This window comes from Hyperolius riggenbachi, chromosome 5 (genome assembly GCF_040937935.1).
Source record: "Hyperolius riggenbachi isolate aHypRig1 chromosome 5, aHypRig1.pri, whole genome shotgun sequence".
NCBI lineage: Eukaryota > Metazoa > Chordata > Amphibia > Anura > Hyperoliidae > Hyperolius > Hyperolius riggenbachi.
Genome location: NC_090650.1, coordinates 43891259 through 43909821, shown reverse-complemented (window position 1 = coordinate 43909821; position 18563 = coordinate 43891259). Strand labels below are relative to the sequence as shown.

At 41.1% G+C, this 18563-nt stretch overlaps 1 protein-coding gene across 3 annotated transcripts in view; it reads right to left on the bottom strand.

The window, feature by feature from the left end:
- The window catches only part of LOC137518157 (macrophage mannose receptor 1-like), a 171139-nt gene that overhangs the window by 23711 nt on the left and 128865 nt on the right, over positions 1 to 18563 (bottom strand). For 2 of the 3 annotated variants that reach the window (XM_068235569.1, XM_068235570.1), the window contains exons 22-25: positions 16956 to 17122; positions 16605 to 16739; positions 11559 to 11661; positions 2099 to 2331 (exon numbers count right to left, since the gene is read on the bottom strand). In XM_068235569.1, coding sequence (XP_068091670.1) covers positions 2099 to 2331; positions 11559 to 11661; positions 16605 to 16739; positions 16956 to 17122 — 638 coding nt within the window. The remainder of the gene's footprint in view (positions 1 to 2098; positions 2332 to 11558; positions 11662 to 16604; positions 16740 to 16955; positions 17123 to 18563) is intronic. The other variant, XM_068235571.1, reaches the window with a different exon arrangement.

The window sequence follows — 18563 nt, the reverse complement described above, 5'->3', positions numbered from 1 at the left end:
AGTTATATGCAGTGATGAGGAGGGTTCACTCAACACAACAGGTAGATATATGCAGTGATGAGGTAGGTTCTCTCAACACAACAGCTAGGTACATGCAGTAATGGGTATTACAATGTGCAGCTTTCTATCACACACACAGGTAGTCACTGAATGTGCTGGGCCTGGCAGTGGCACACACACAGTATGAATTACAAAAGCTGTCTATGCAAACCAAGTGTCAGTTAGATCAGTGGGACACACAGAAAAAAACTAGATCATAAGAACAAGATTAGCTCTCAAAAGAGCTGTTGTGGGGTGCTATTATAGCAATAAGAATCAGCCAGGAGCAAGCTAACAAGCCAAGAGCCTAACTAATCTTTCCCTAGGAGAAACAGTCTGCAGCAGCTTGCCCTTCTCTCACTATAGCAAGCATATAGTGAGTGTAATGGCCGGCGCTCCCTGCCTTATATAAGGGGGGGAGTGGCTCCAGGACTGAGTGTAGCCTGATTGGCTACAATGTGCCTGCTGACTGTGATGTAGAGGGTCAAAGTTGACCCTAATGGAGCATTATGGGGATGAACCAAACTTTGCGATCGCATGCAAACACGAACCACCCAAAGTTTGCCTGGAACCGTTCACCGGTGAACTGTTCGGGCCATCTCTATTTATAATGTGAAAATATCACCTAGGAGAAAACTTAGTAGAAAAAATGAATTTGGTCTGGGCCTTATGGCCCTTATTCAAATTCACTTTTTCTCCTAAGTTTTTTCCTAGGTGATATGTTCAATAAAATGCATTTTAAGACACCAGCAAGCACAAAAATAGAATCATTTTGAGTGTACCTTTTCGCCTATTTTTTGGTACTTGTTTCAATTGCACAATGCTGAAAAGTTATTTAAAGAGAAACCATGACCAAGAATTGAACTTCCTCCCAATCAGCAGCTGATTCCCCCTTTCCCATGAGAAATCTATTCCTTTTCACAAACGGATCATCAGATGCTCTGTATGGCTGATATTGTGGCGAAACCCCTCCCACAAGAAACTCTTGAAACCATGGTCCTGGCAGTTTCCTGTCTGTGCATTGTGGGAAATAACTGTTTACAGCTGTTTTTAACAACCAAAAAAGCAAGCATCAGCTACATCACCTGACAGCAGTAAAAATGTCACTATGTGATAAATGTCAGAATGCAAATCAGGGAGAGGAAAGATTTTACAATGAGCAAACACTGACTAAATCATTTATACATAATTATTGTAAAAATTAAAGGGGCACTACAGTGAAAAACTGTAACATTTAAAATATGTGCAAACACATACAAATAAGAAGTACATTTTTTTTCCAGAGTAAAATGAGCCATAAATTACTTTTCTCATGTTGCTGTCACTTACAGTAGGTAGAAGAAATCTGACAGAAGTGACAAGTTTTGGACTAGTCCATCTCTTCATAGGGGATTCTCAGGGATTTATTTATTTTTCAAAAGCACTTAGTGAATGGCAGTTGCTCTGTCCAACTGCCAAAAAACTGTGTAGGGAGCAGGGAGGCTGGCCAGCATCATTGTTTAAATCATTTTTAGATAATATCTTTATAAAGAATAAAAACCTTGCTGAGAATCCCCTATGAAGAGATGGACTAGTCCAAAACCTGTCACTTCTGTCAGATTTCTACTACCTACTGTAAGTGACAGCAACATAAGAGAAAAGTAATTTATGGCTCATTTTACTCTGGAAAAAAATGTACTTCTTATTTTTATGTGCTTGCACATATTTTAAATGTTACAGTTTTTCGCTGTAGTGCCCCTTTAAGCATTTTTTATATTACATTATTTTCACTGGAGTTCCTCTTTAAAACAGAATATGAAAAATTATTTCCCAAGAAAAAAATTAGGAGGAAAAGTGAATTGATTAAGGGCCCATGAGTGAACGGGGCCAAACTCTTTAGAACTATGATAACCGTATGGCATATAAAAAGTGGGTAAACATGTTTTCATTGAATATTATGTCAGGGTTTTATACCGCTTTAAGAATTTAAAATATATTTTTGAAAAGTACATTTAAAAAAAAAAAAAGTTCAAAGTCTTCCGTTTGAATCCTGCACATGCTCACAGTGGCCTGCACCCACCTTATTACTATTAAGTCCAATCCAAAAAGGCTCTTTGAATTTCTCCAGCTGCACTCTTATAAAGGATGATGTGTGCTCGTCTAAAATACTGGCGAGCTCCGAGTCGGAGGCTTTGCACATTTTCCGTGCTTCCTCCCAGGTCATCTTAGTTTTCACAAACTTGTACCCAGCATCACCAAACGTGTACAGGCTGGAGGCCGGAGGTGTGGTGGGCACAGCTGGTATTCTGGGGTCTGAAAAAATAAAACATAATTGCAGCAAACAAATGCCATTGCAAGAAGACATTGACATGCTGTTGGCACCTGAAAATAAAGTTATGAGATAATTAATTGCAGTCACTAAATGTTTATAAACAGGCATAGGTATTGCAGGGGTTAATAATGGGTTAAATGGCTAAGTGTGGGTTAAAAATTAATGGGGAATTAAAAAAAAATACTTTTTTATTTTTTTGGGCTCATGTCACTTTACATTTTTTTTTTTAACTTTTACAACTTTTTTTTTTATAACTTTATTGAATCATTGTTGGTAGCTAACAGCAACAAAAATTCACAGGACCATTCACGTGATCGTGCACTAATTAGGACGTAAAATCTACGTCCTGAAACCTTAAGCAGTTAAGATTCAAGGACACCTGTAATGGCTGCTGCTCATAGCGATCGGATGCAATCACAAGGGCAATAGTTTGGGGACCCAACGTGTCACCGTGCTGTTGACTAGCAACGTCTGTAACACATTGGTGTCTGCACACCATGTACCATAGAGATCACATCCAGTCACTACAGACTGGTGATAATAGTACGCTACATGCCAAACTAGTAATGGCATATGGCATGTATGGTATCATTTAATCAGGACAAGCCAAATAATGTATGTTGAGGTGTATTACAACTTTGGCACTTGTCATGGGAAAATTAGAAAGAGTGAAAATCTTTTTGTGTTTATGCCTTATTTTCCTCAATAAAATACCTGTAAAATTAAACAATTCTTGAAAAAAAATACTACCCAAAGAAAGCCTAGATTGTCCTAAAAATATATATGTTTTATTTTGGTGGCTTAAGTAATAAAGAAAAGTTATTGTTGTATTAATTGTGACCCAGCCAAAACTCCAAAATTATCAGGAATCTTAAGGGGTAAAAACCCAGGCATCTGAAGTGGTTAAGGGCTGCATTTCTAAGAGTGATGAATAAACAGCAATGCAAACACATGATGATGCACACCATAAAGAAGATCATAAGTACAACTATGCTAGTATTGGGTGCTGTGTAAAAATAACTATCTAAAGAAATATATAAAACACGCACACCGTGCAGGTTCAAATGCAAAAAGGAGTATATTGAGTAACGTAGGCTGACAAAATACAGTCAAAAACCTGTAACAAAATGCTATAAGGCATATATACAACTGTACACAAAGCTCAGCAACAACTGAAAGTACAGCCTGGAGAATGCAATACATGTGCAAAGTGCACGCTATAAGGCAAAGGTAAGGGGCAAATGCTGTAACCTATAACAAGAAGTGCTGGCTGATAACTATACAGAGACATGTGAAATAACAAACTGTGCAATACAGTACAACAGAGCAAGGGCGGGGCACAAACACTGCTGCATTACCCAGATGCAGCGTTTCGGAACGCTTTCAATTGTCCTTTATCAATGGGACAAATGGAGGAGGCAACTGGAGCGAAGCAGCAGAGCGGTGATGTCCTGGAGCCCTGGTAGCTTGTGTCTGGTTAAAATACCACGCTATGCGGAAGGGAGAATCAGCCATCACACCGGGGCTGGCCCAGTAGCGCAATGAGGTCACGTGACGTGCGTCGCAGCGTCATTGCCCTGCGCACTCAGACACCACCCACCTCCAAAGCGCTGGCTGGCAATAGTGGGGAGTATAGCTGACTCCAACCACAAGATGACCACCGCACTATGTATGGAGATGGGAGGGACCGTGCATTAACCAATATTTTAATATTAACCAATTACTTCAAATGTCTCTGTATAGTTATCAGCCAGCACTTCTTGTTATAATAAGTTACCAGTTGCCACTTACCTTTGCCTTACAGCGTGCACTTTGCACATGTATTGCATTCTGCAGGCTGTACTTTGAGTTGTTGCTGACTGCAGAGCTTTGTGTACAGTTGTTTATATATATGCCTTACAGCATTTTGTTACACGTTTTTGACTGTATTTTGTCAGCCTATGTTACTCAATATACTTCTTTTTTGCATTTGAACCTGCATGGTGTGCATGTTTTGATTTATAAACAGCAGTCATTACATTCTTAAGTAAAATCTGCTTCATTCAGCTTCATTTGCTCGGCCAGGTTAAAAGGGATTTGGCTTCTGTTTCCTTTTCAGGAGAGCACTGGGGTGAATTGGACTGCGGCATTTGTGTAGGTATAAGCACTATTTTTTTTAACCCTGGCAATGCAAAAAACAAAAAGGGACTTTAGGACCAGATCAGCTCATTCGGGCACGAAGATCAGCAGGTGTCTAATAGACGCCCAGGCAGTGAGTCGGGTACCTGATGTCGATAGTTGTTTGATTGGCTAATACATGGTGAATAGTGATATCAGCCAATCGTCTATTTGTAGACTATCAGCTACAAATAGTGTAAGTTTGGGTGCTCGGATTAGGGTTACACATGACAAGGGAGAGGTTAGTGTTAGGCACTAGGAAGGGACCGTTAGGCACTAGAAGGGGACTATTCATGTGAGAATGGCGGCATTGTTAGTCTGTAGTAAAATAATGGTAATGTAACGGCACCCAGTGCTCAACTCAAACTGATGGAGCTACATGTACGCCTTTAGATAAGTCATTAATAGGACTGGTACGTTATGTCCCCATGTGTATCTCATCATGGGGTTGATTCACTAAACCCAAGTAAAATTGCCGTATGCAAAAAGTGCACTGCAATATTTTCACAAGTAACACAACACATCTTGTGCACATCGTGCAACCCGTATTTTATACACAATTCTCGTGTTGCTAATAAATGGCCTATTGTGCATTATAGAAGCAATGTGCCCACAGTGAATCACCACTTTTATAGTTATGAAGTGCTGAAAGGTTACTTTGTACAAAATATGAATAATTATCCTCTGGGAGAAAATTTTGAAGAGAAAAGTAATTACATAGATGGCCCATATGCAATTAACTTTTTCTGCTGGGTTTTCTCCTATGTGATATTTTCAAACTTGTCAAGTAGCATGCATTTAAACACTTCACCACTGAGCGGTTTTACCCCCTGAGCACCAGAGCAATTTTCACCTTTCAGTGCGCCTTCCATTCATTCGTCTATAACAGGGGTGCCCACACTTTTTCGGCTCGCGAGCTACTTTAAAATTCGCCGAGGCCAGGAGATCTACCAACGTCTAAGCACGCCCCCCCCCCCCCCCGCGTAGGTTAGCCAGGTATATGTGCCTGCAGCATAGGTTACGTGCCCTCAGTATAGGTTAGCCAGGTATATGGGCCCCCAGTGTAGGTTAGCCAGGTATATGGGCCCTCAGTGTAGGTTAGCCAGGTATATGGGCCCTCAGTATAGGTTAGCCAGGTATATGGGCCCCCAGTGTAGGTTAGCCAGGTATATGGGCCCTCAGTGTAGGTTAGCCAGGTATATGGGCCCGAAGTGTAGGTTAGCCAGGTATATGGGCCCCCAGTGTAGGTTAGCCAGGTATATGGGCCCTCAGTGTAGGTTAGCCAGGTATATGGGCCCTCAGTGTAGGTTAGCCAGGTATATGGGCCCTCAGTGTAGGTATATGGGCCCCCAGTGTAGGTTAGCCAGGTATATGGGCCCTCAGTGTAGGTTAGCCAGGTATATGGGCTCTCAGTGTAGGTTAGCCAGGCATATGGGCCCTCAGTGTAGGTTAGCCAGGTATATGGGCCCTCAGTGTAGGTTAGCCAGGTATATGGGCCCCCAGTGTAGGTTAGCCAGGTATATGGGCCCCCAGTGTAGGTTAGCCAGGTATATGGGCCCTCAGTGTAGGTTAGCCAGGTATATGGGCCCTCAGTGTAGGTAAGCCAGGTATATGGGCCCTCAGTGTAGGTTAGCCAGGTATATGGGCCCTCAGTGTAGGTTAGCCAGGTATATGGGCCCCCAGTGTAGGTTAGCCAGGTATATGGGCCCCCAGTGTAGTTAGCCGGGTGTATGGGCCCCCAGTGTAGTTAGCCGGGTGTATGGGTCCTCAGTGTAGTTAGCCGGGTGTATGGGCCCTCAGTGTAGTTAGCCGGGTGTATGTGCCCTCAGTGTAGTTAGCCGGGTGTATGGGCCCTCAGTGTAGTTAGCCGGGTGTATGGGCCCTCAGTGTAGTTAGCCGGATGTATGGGCCCCCAGTGTAGGCTAGCCAGGTATATGTACCTGCAGGCAGTCAGAGGAGAAGAGGCGGCGAGGAGAGACTCTGGCAGGCCAATGGGATGCAGGGGAGAAGCGGCGGCGAAGAGAGAGGCGGCGCGGCCGCTACGTCATGGCTGGGGGCGGCGACGGGCAGCCTGCAACGTGCGTGCTTGTAACGTACCCGGCGCTGCCCCCAGCCATGACGTAGCGGCCGCGCCGCCTCTCTCCTCCCTCTCTCCTCGCATGCATCCTTATTGGCCAGCAGCTAAACACGAGTTGCTGGCCGCAACAAATTTTACGAGACGCGGCCGAGAGGCCGCGATCTACCAAAAAGGCGGTCGCGATCTACCGGTAGATCGCGATCGACCTATTGGGCAGCCCTGGTCTATAACTTTATAATTACTTATCACAATGAAATGAACTATGTCTTGTTCTTTTCGCCACCAATTAGGCTTTCTGTAGGTGGGACATTATGCCAAGAATTATTTTATTCTAAATGTGTTATAATGGGAAAATAGAAAAAAATGTATTATTTTTCAGTTTTCGGCCTTTATAGTTTTTAAACAATGCATGCTACTGTAATTAAAACCAATGAAATGTATTTGCCCTTTTGTCCCGGTTATAAAACCGTTTAAATTATGTCTCTATCACAATGTTTGGCGCCAATACTTTATTTGGAAATAAAGGTGCATTTTTTTAGTGTTGTGTCCATCCCTAATTACAAGCCCATAGTTTATAAAGTAATAGTGTTATACCCTCTTGACATAAATATTTAAAAAGTTCAGTCCCTAAGGTAACTATTTAAGTATTTTTTTTAATTGTAATTTTTTTTTATTAATTACAAAAAAAAAAATTGGGGAGTGTAGGAGGTAATGAGTTAATGTTTAGTGTAAAAGTAATGTATTTGTATATGAAAAATGCTTTAGGGTGTAGTTTTACTAGCAGTCATTACATTCTTAAGTAAAATCTGCTTTATTCAGCTTCATTTGCTCGGCCAGATTAAAAGGGATTTGGCTTCTGTTTCCTTTTCAGGAGAGCACTGGGGTGAATTGGACTGCCGCATTTGTGTAGGTATAATAGTAGTAGTAATAGTTTTACTATATAGCCACAAGATGGCCACAGTAACTTTTTGTTTATGCGACCTGCAAGCGTACAGGAAGTACGCTTGCAGGAAGGGTTAGGAGGCTGGGAAACTGTTTTTTTCTCACAATGATCGCTGCTTCTCGTAGAAGCAGCTGATCATTGCGGGGGGCAGAGATCAACGAATGGGAAAAGTTTTCCCCATTCATTGATCTCCGGGCAAGCGGGCGGCGGCATGCACGAGCGCGGGGGCGCGCAGACGAGCAAACGGGTGCGCGGACAGCGGCGGGAGCGGCGTCAGGTGCGGATTTCTCCGTCCCTTGGTGTTAACAGGGTGGAGAAAGGGACAGAGAAATCCGCACCGCTGGGGGTAAAGTGGTTAAAATCACCAGCAAGCAAGAAAATACTTAAAATAGTTTTGAAAGTACCTTTTCACCTACTTTGTTTGTACTTTTTCTACTGCAAAGGGCTGGAGTTATTCTGAATAGAAGATGAAAAATGATCTCCTAGGAGATCATCTTCTATTTAAAATAAATTTTCAGCACTTTGCAAGTGAAAAAGTACCGAAATTAAGGTGAAAAAGTACTAATAATTATTTTGAATATTTTTATTTTTTTAATTTTTTTTACTTTTTGGTGGTTTAAAATGCATTTTATTGACAATTGTGAAAATATCACCTATGAAAAAAACTCAGGAGAAAAATAATTCTTTGCATATGGGCCCATATCTGATTGATGTAATGCATTATATCTCTTTGTCCTATATGCAATTAACTTTTTCTCCTGAGTTTTCTCCTAGAGGCTATTTTCCCATCTTGTTAATGAAATTACTTTTAAACCATCAGCAAGAAAATACTCAAAATAATTTTTGAGAGTACTCTTTCACCTACTTTTTGATGCTTTTTCAATTGTAAAGTGCTAAAGATAAGGGCCCATATGCAATTCAATTTTTCTCTTGAGTTTTCTCCTAGGTGATATTTTCACAATTTGTCAAGTAAATACATTTTAAACCACCTGCAAGCAAGAAAATACTCAAAATAATTTTGATTGTCCTTATTCACCTACTTTTTGGTACTTTTTTATTGCAGCATGCTAAAAAGTTACTTTAAACAAAGGATGGAAAATTATCTTTTAGGAGATAAGTCAGGAGAAAAAGTGAATTGCATATGGGCCCTGATGTAAAATGATCTCCTAGGATAGTGTTCTGAAAACTTGGCTCTCCAGCTGTTAAGGAACTACAAGTCCAACAATGCATTGCGGGAGTCTGACAGCCACAGTCATGATTAATAAAGGCAAATGCATTGTGGGACAGCTGGAGAGCCAAGTTTGCAGATCATTGTCTCTTTTCTTGGCCCATATGCAATTCACTTTTTCACCTTCGTTATCTTGTAGGAAATAGCTTTCATCTTCTCTTTAAATTAACTTTTCAGCATTTTACAATTGAAAGAGTACCCAAAAGTTGATGACAAGGGCCCATATGTAATTAACTTTTTCACCTGAGTTTTCTCCTAGGGGATATTTTCAAAAATTGTAAATAAAATGCCCTTTAAACTACCAGCAAGCAAACAAATACTGAAAATCATTTTGACAGTACATTTTCACCTACTTTTTGGTACTCTTTCCATTGCAAATTGCTAAAAGGTTATTTTAAATCAAAGATGAAAAATTATCTCCTAGGAGAAAACTTAGGTGAAAAAGTTAATTGCATATGGGCCACAGTACTTTAGTACCTTTTCAATTGCAGAGTGCTAAAAAGTTGTTTCCTAGGAGAAAACTTAGGAGAAAAATTCAATTGCATATGGCCCAAGGGGCCATATGCAATTCATTTTTTCTCCTGAGTTTTCTCCTGAGAGATAATTTTTTGTCTTTTCTTTAAACTAGTTTTTCAGCATTTTACAACTGGAAAAGTACCAAAATGTTGGGGGAAAAGTACTATCAAATTTATTTTTAGTATTTTCTTGCTTGCTGGTGGCATACAAGGCATTTTATTACAAGTTATGAAAATATCACCTTGGAGAAAACTCAGGTGAAAAATGTAATTGCATATGGCCCGAGAGGTGAGATAATTCATTATATAAATAAATAAGGGCCTATATTGAATTATTTGTTTTCTCCTGCGTTATCTCCAAGGAGATCATTTTCATGGATAATTTTCGTGTTCTTTTTAAAATAATTTTTTTAGCATTTTACAATTGAAAAAGTACCCAAAACATGGTGACAAAGTACTATCAAAATTATTTTGAGTATTTTCTTTCTTGCTGAAGGTTTAAAAGGAATTTTATGACAAGATGTAAAAAATATCACCTAGGAGAAAACTCAGGAGAAAAAGTGAATTGCATATGGGCCAGTATGTGAAAAACACTGCCAACATTATTCTGAGTATTTTTTTTTTTTTTTTGGCCCCTGTGGCCATATGCAATTCACTTTTTCACCTAAATTTTCTCCAAGGTGATAATTTTTAATCTGCAGTTAAAATAATTTGTCAGCACTTTGCAATTGAAAAAATACCAAAAGTAAATGGAAAAGAACTGTCAAAATTATTCAATGCATTTTCTTGCTTCCTGGTTGCTTAACTACTTTAGACTTTTGGACGTACCTGCTACGTCCAAAAGGCTGCAGTGCGCTCCCGCGGCCGATCCTGCCTGCACGCTCCTGTGCCACCACCTGTTAGCCCGGAGATCAATAGATGGGAACGCAGTTCCCATTCATTGATCCAATTCCCCGTTAGAAAGACTGACGGCTTCTATTACTCTTTCTAAAGAAAAAAAAAGTTTCACGTCCTCCCTTTACCTTCTGTAAGTGAGAGCGCTTGCTTACAGGAAGAAAAAAAAAAATGACTGAGGCCATCTTGTGGCCAAATAGTAAAACTACATCTACATACATTTGTTTTAATAAACCCACAAACTTTTACATTTATAATTAACTGTTTACCATCCACACTCCAAAAAATACCCAAATTAAATTTTTAATAAAAAAAAACATAAATAGTTACCTAAGAGTCTGAACCTTTTTTAATATACATGTCAAGAGGGTATATTACTATTGTTTTTTAAATTATAAGCTTGTAAATAGTGATGCACCTTTATTTCCAAATAAAATATTGGTGCCATACATTGTGATGATGGGGACATAATTTAAATTGTGTAATAACTGGGACAAATGGGCAAATAAAATATGTGGGTTTTAATTATGGTAGCATGTATTATTTTAAAGCTATACAGGCTGAAAACTGATAAATAATGATTTGTTTCCCATTTTTTTCTTAATATTCCTGTTCAAATGTATTTAGAAAAAAACAATTCTTAACAAAATGTATCAACTAAAGAAAGCCTAATTGGTGGCGGAAAAAACAAGATATAGATCTATTCATTAAAAACAATGGTACATGAGCCAGCCTGGGGCCCCGGGAACTCTCACTGCCCGGGGCCCCAGAACCAGCATCTAACACCATATGTGAGCGCAGCCAAAACCTTGGAGCTGCCACCTCCAAGGCCTGTCTCCTACTGCTCTAAAACTTACCAAACACACAATTGGAGAAACTCACTCCCAGTTCTCTGCTGCTTTATAAAGCCTGCAGGCTGCTTATAAGCCAATGAGAAGTGCACACATAATACACCTATCACTGCAAGCCAGGTGTATTATGTGTATATAGATCTATTCATTGTGATAAGTAGTGATAAAGTTATTGGCGAATGAATGAGAGGTGAAAATTGCTCAGATGCATAAGGTGAAAAATGACTGAAGGCTGAACTACTTAAAAAGCATTTTATTGACAAGGTGTAGAAATATGAACTTGGAGAAAACTATGGAGAAAAAGTGAGTTGCATGTGGGCCCTTACAGTTGAGTTAATAAAATACGTATGGTGATATACTTCTTGAGATTTTTTAATCAACCAAAAAGTTCCTTGTTTATTTAATGCAACAATCAGATCAATGTAACTGAACATATATAAACTGGCACTATGATTTAAAAACAAAAGACAAAAAAACAAAAAAAAACAAAAGACAATAATCAAAAAGATTCCAGTGTTAATTATAATTTTTTGCCAGTCTTACCCGTAGGCTTCTGGCATATGTATCCCCTCTCTAGGTCGCACTCCTCTTCAGTCCATTTCCCAGCCTCCATGAAGTCAGCCGTTTTCATAGCCACACAGTCTGTCTACATGGAAACATAACCACTTGTTACAGGTGAAAACATTTCAATGGAATAAAGAATGCAAGGTGAGGTAGCATCAAATGTAAATGTTAAACAATGGCTTCTAGATGAAATTCATAATAATCCGTTTGTATTTTCACCCCTTTAAAGTAAACCTGAAGTGTAATACAGAGTAGACATATGCCCTTGGCTACTGCACAGATCCCTTTTGCTTTCTCCAATGAATTGCCTGATGAAGCAGAATTGTGACCTGCGAAACACGTTGCACTTTGGAGTATCCAATAAATGTTACCTCAAATTCTAGTACATTTTTTTCAGTCTGTTTTTCTACGAGAGGGGTAAGTCCGCCAAACTTCCCCCTATTAAATGTTTTTTAAATGTTTTTAATCTTGTTGGTGCCTCTGTTTAAAAATGTGCATTCTGAAGTGTAATAACTCTCTTGTGATTTGATACTTACATAGGGAGAGGGAAAGCTCTGAATACCATAGGCCTCCCCATTCCTCCACCCAACCTGTCATCCCAGCGCCGTCTTCTGGTGTAGCCATTTGACCCTTTAAGTTGAAAGGCTCTTCAGAACTACTCACACATGCACAGTAGGGATACGCCAATCTAGGGGCGTAACTAAAAATCACTGGGCCCCCCTGCAAAAGTTTGGACGGGGCCCACTCCCCCTGTACACTGAATCGGGACTGTCTACAAATCTTTGTCTACAAAACTATGTATGTTTCGTTCTCAGTGGCTGAGCAAGTGCAGTCATTAGAACAATTGTGCAGAGAGCAGAACGTTTTTTCTCTCCCTGCCCTTAGTTGTCAGTCTCTCAGGACGGGGCCCCCTGTGGCTTTTGGGTCTCTCTGCGGCTGCATCCCTTGCAGGGTCTATTGTTACGACAGGACACCCATCCTAGCAACTACTTGTGGCCGAAGAAGACACCAGAAAACAGCGCTGGAATGACAAAGATGGAAGGGGAAGGCTCCACACTATCCAGAGCCTTTCCAAGAGCCTTTCCCAGAGCCTTCCTTCTGCTAAGGTTAGTATCAAACATGAAGTGAATTTCCCCACTTCAGGTTTTCTTTAATATCCTAAGGTGACCACACACCATACCATTTTTGAAAAATATTTTCAATTCAAGGATTACAATCAATTTTTCTGACTGATTTTAACATTTGAATAAATTGACCAATGGACCACACACATTTTTTTTCTACAATTATGAAAAAAAAATGATTGAAAACTCTGAGAAAATAGCTTGTGTGTATGTATTAGGGGATTTAGCAACTTACCCTACACCATTCAATTTTCATAAAAATTGATCAGAAAAATTGACCACTCCCAATTTTTTTTTATATATTAAAAAAAGGGAAATCCATTCAGAATTCTTACTCGAATAAAAAAAGCTTTCGATTTTTTTTGGGAAATTAGTTTTGATCAAATTGCCATAAAATTTTATTGTATTGCGTGTGGCCACATTTAAAATTATTAAAGAAGGAAACTGTCTGATTATCCAGGCCCAGTCCACCCATGATGCCAAGTGAGGCAACTTCCTCAGGAGGCAGAAGTCTGGGGAAAGCACCAGGCAGAAACAGGAAGTGAAGAGAGTGCCTGGCCATTGGCCAACCTATACTGGGGCAACTGTACCTGGCTAAACTATACTGGGGGCAACTGTACCTAGCTACCAATACTGGGGGCACCTATACCTGGCTACCTATCTGTACTGAAGGTGTTTTGGAAGGCTCACCTCAGCTATAACATGCAGGGCAAATTGTCAGGTGCTGTGCGGAGGGGGGGGGGGGGGGGGTGCATCCTCACAAGGTTGCCTCAGGCAGCAAAAAGACTAGAACCAGCCCTGTGGTATCAGTTATCAGTGAATGATGAGCCCTGCTTACATGATCTCAGCTGTGTCACACCACAGATCAGATTGAACTAGAAAGTTCTGTAGTGTACTGGCAGTTCTGATCCAACCACAGGACACATCTCTGTACAGTACCATGAGAAGCCTTAGAGTCCATGGGAGGCTTTTATGTCTCGTGTACAATTGCAAAGGTACTTTCTTTATCGAGCCCTTATAGGTCCACAGTAATGTTTGCATAAATTATCCGCACTAACCCTAAGTTGGTGCTGTAAATGAATACATGTAGGGATTTGCAATGAGATGCCAATAATACTTGATGAAAATGATGCAAAAGCTATGCTAATGTTAGGCAAACACATGCATCTTGAAAAGAGATCAATCAAATGCCAGAGCAGTAGACACATTTGCATCATCTCAGAATGATGTCATTGACCATCATTATATATACTAAAAACTGAACAGTATAAGGATACCCAGGAGCCTCCTTCCAAAGAAAACATAACACATTAACTACTTCCGTACCAGCAGTCTCTGCCTTCTTAAGGACCAGAGACCGCTAGTACGGAAACACCGCTTACCGACGAATCGCCGCAAAGATCCACCACTCCTGCTGGTCACGCCGCTCTGTCCTCACTGCAGGTCCCTCTCTCTGCCATCGCTATGATGGCTGAGCTGTGCAAGCAGATCAGGAGCCGCTTTCATTGGCTCCTGACGCTGTCAATCAAATGTAAGCCAATGGGATAAGCTTACATTGATGAGACTGTCAGGAGCCAATGAAGCTCCTGACCGGCTCACACAGCTCTGCCGTCATATAAACGGCATTGTGAGTGATCTGCGGCGGGGACAGAGTGGCACGATCGAGTCTACGTCTTGTCAGATCCGCACTGCCACATGCAGGGCGTAGATTTCAACTGCGTCAGTCCGGAAAAGGTTAAGGTTGTGTACTCTAACCACACCAGTGATGATCATAATGTGTGATTGCAATTTCACTTCATTTTCATAGTTACTATAATGATCGTAATGAAATAATCATAATAATGAAAAATTACCAAAAACATTTTATAATTAGGACCATAGACATATTTTGTGTAATTATAATCATTTTCAGGATGAATCTCCGTGTAGAACACAAAATTACGATTTTGTGTTACCCTCAATTTCCATAACACCTAATACAAAATTTTGCTCATCCATGAACCACACCCCAATTAGTAAATATATGGTCATTTATTAAATTTATGAACGGGAAGAAAATCAGTGCCCCTAAAAGTGAGGCATACATTCAGAGCAGTAGGTTTATTATCAGCCTACGGCTTTAACAGAGGCTCATCAATCCACCATGCATATAGCCTGTTTCCCTCAACGGTGCATGGAATGGGTGGATATGGCTGCATGGTGGGATAGGGCTTGAAACAGTACTACGGAGTACCCAGATGGTCATGGTGACCCAGAACCACAAGGATTGGAGGTACTAAAAAAAGACCAAAAAGCTCTCAAAAAAGACCAAAAAGCTCTCAAAAACAACCCTGCCTTTCCTACAACAGAAAGTTTTTGCAATAATTCAGCTTTAAGTGAGCAATTGTGATTTCCCATGAAGCATCACTCCTAATATGCAAATCATCTCTCTAAGCACCTGAAAGCCAGTTGAAAAAATTAGGCTCCATCATTGAGTGCGTGCCTAAAACAGTTTTGCATGGAGCTGCACTTAGAGTTGCTATGAATTGTTATTGGGGTTGCTGAATGGCTACAGAGAGATTTAATTGGTTGAGATTCTGGCACATATGCAATTAACTTTTTTCTCTGTAGTTTTCTCTTAAAAGATAATTTTCATGTTCAATTTATAATACGGTAACTACCCATCATTTTACAATTGAAAAAGTACCCAAAATTAGGTGAACAAGTGCTATCAAAATTATTTTGAGTATCTTCTTGCTTGATTGTGGTTTATAAGGTATTTTATGGATTTTAAAAATATCACGTAGGAGCAAACTCAGGTGAAAAAGTTAATTGCATATGGGCCTCAGTTTCATAACAAAGTTGGTTTCCTAATACATTTCCTTCACCTTCAAGAATGGCAATGGCCTCAATTTACTAAGCATTACCTCATTCGGTAATGCAGAAAACTTCTGATTTTACCGATCACCTTGCCAAATGCCAATTCACTAAACGTCAAGAATTTGCAAGAATTAATTTGCAATAATCAATCACAAAGATCAATGCATTTAGTAAAGCGGGCAAAAATGTTTGAGATTTACCTCCAGTTTTGACCAGCCAATAATTCACAATTTCCATGCGGTAACATATTGACTGATGTAGCAGACAGCCAATAGGGAGAGTTCTGACCAGCCAATAATTCACAATTTCCATGCGGTAACATATTGACAGATGTAGCAGACAGCCAATAGTGAGAGTTCTGACCAGCCAATAATTCACAATTTCCATGCGGTAACATATTGACAGATGTAGCAGACAGCCAATAGTGAGAGTTCTGACCAGCCAATAATTCACAATTTCCATGCGGTAACATATTGACTGATGCAGCAGACAGACAATAGGTAGAGCCAAGCAGCCAATACAGAAAGCCACATAGCCCTGCTTCTCACACTGATTTGGTGCAATACCCTGGAAGGTGGGACTTCAGTTCGGCAAAGCAGTAGAAGGAGACTTTTTAAAAGGCTTTTCTGCATCCCTTTAGATGTGAATATCTTTATGCTCCTACACAGAAGAGCTCCAACTGGTGGCTGCAGTACATCTAAAGGGATGCCGGGAATGCACTGGACAGAAAACCCCGACTCAAGCTCACACAATCACAGCTTGCTGCCTGACCTGCTCCACAGCTGGTAAGTGAAACTGACGTAGCAGGGCTTAGTGAATTGAAGCATGTTTGTCCTGTAAATTACCAAGCTTCTACCGCATGCGGGAAATCGAAATGATTTTGTAAAAAATTTGTAAAACGCAGTATGCGGTATTTTACTGAGCTAAAATATTTAACTCAACTTCCCTTAGTGAATTGAGGCCAATATATTTGTTCATAGATGTTGAAAGCTGCAAGAGACATCTAAGCAGGCCTAAATGTCCATATACTACTACAACTCACATCATCATCACCGTCGTACACAATGCTACCGAATGGATGACCTTTGCCCCAGTTGGTATAATACACGTCAGAATGGTCCCTCCATAGAAACTCGTGCTCGCGGAGGATGTCGTCCTTTCCAATCCAAACATCAAACTTGAATAGAGTAAATGTTGCTATGAATTGTTATTTGGGTTGCAGAATGGATACAAAGGAATTTAATTGGTTGAGATTCTGTTTCATAAAAAAAAAGTTTGTTTCCTAATACATTTCCTGCACCTTCAAGAATGACAATATATTTGTTTATATATGTTGAAGGCAACAAGAGACATCTAAGCAGGCCTCAATTGTCCATAGACTACTACAACTCACATCATCATCATGGGCGTACACAGCGCTACCGGATGGATGACCTTTGGCCCAGTTGGTAAAATACACGCCAGTCTGGTCCGTCCATAGAAACTTGTGCTCGCTGTTGACATCATTCATTCCAATCCAAACATCAGATTTCAAACTTTTTACGTTGTATGTCAGGAAAGCTGGAAGAACAAATAGGTAAACCGTTAATCAAAAAAAATGCAAGAGCAGCTAGAAGGAATATGATTCCCACGCATAGAAGTGTGAAAGGTTTAGGAAGATTTACTGTATGTAGCTCCACCACCAGTTGTCTGTGCTTTAGCTCTCTGTCCCTTTTAGCCACAGTGATTGGTCACGAGGCAACAACCTCAGTCCCAATGCAGGGCCGGAGCTACAATAGGAAAAAATGGGCAATTGCCCCAGGGCCCCAGAGCCTGTAGAGGCCCCCAAGGTGTCCTTCCCCCACCTTAACTGTTGCTCCCTGCAGAGTCTGTTAAGTTGGGAGGTGATTGGGGGAGGGTCAGCAGCCAGCTCAGGGGCCCAGCAGGGAAATTAGGCTGCAACAAAGGGCCTCTAATGATGCTTTTTGGTCGGGGGTGTCAGTTGGGGGGCCCCCAGGCTAATTTTGCCCTGGGGCCCAATTGTTACTTGAACCGGCCCTGTCCCAATGTGGAATTAGATCAGGAACCAGACCCAGGGGAAGTAGGACAATGAACCTTAAAGAGCACTTCCAGCATAAAATACAAAGCCTGTCATGCAGGGCTTGGTCTTAATGATGCAGGATTGGGGGGTCTCAGGTTAGCATCTGGCCATCCCCATTTTCATTACTGTGGCAGGCCCCCAGCTCGGCAGCTGCGGCTTAAGTGGTGGCTCTGAGCTGGGGGCAGGCCTCGGCAATGCATTAAGGGGTTTCCAAAGAGCTTCAGAAGACTTCTAAAACATGGCCATAATTACATTGCTGAGTGGGGTGGAGCTCAATCTTTCAACCCTTTACTGCCACCACATCTAACGCTAACCTCACTACCTCATGACCTCACCTAACTCTAACCTCACCGCTGCACCTAATGCTAACCTCACTACCGCAACTAACGCTAACGTCACTGGCGACATGCCAAACGCCAACCTCACTGCCTCTGCACCTAATGGTAACTTCACTGGCACGACACCTAACCACACCTAATGCTAACGCATCTAACGGTAACCTTACTGCTGCTGAACCTAATGCTAACCTCACTGCCGGCACACCTCACTAGTGCCACACCTAACACCAACCTCACTGCAATCATTCCTAAAGATAACTTCACCATCACCGCACCTAATCGCACATACTGCTAACCTCACTGTCGCCTCACCTGACACTAACCTCACTGCCACCGTTGCACCTAATGCTAAACTCTCCGCCGCAGGTAACACTAACCTCACTGGTGTTGTACCTAACACCAACCTCACGCTGCTGCACCTAATGCTAACCTCATCGTCGTCGCACCTTACCACACCTAACGCTAACCTCACTGCTGCTGCACCTAATGCTAACCTCACTTTCCCCACACCTACATCAATCTCACTGCTGCCACACCTGACGCTAACCTCACTGTTACAGCATCTAACTGCACCTAACGCTAA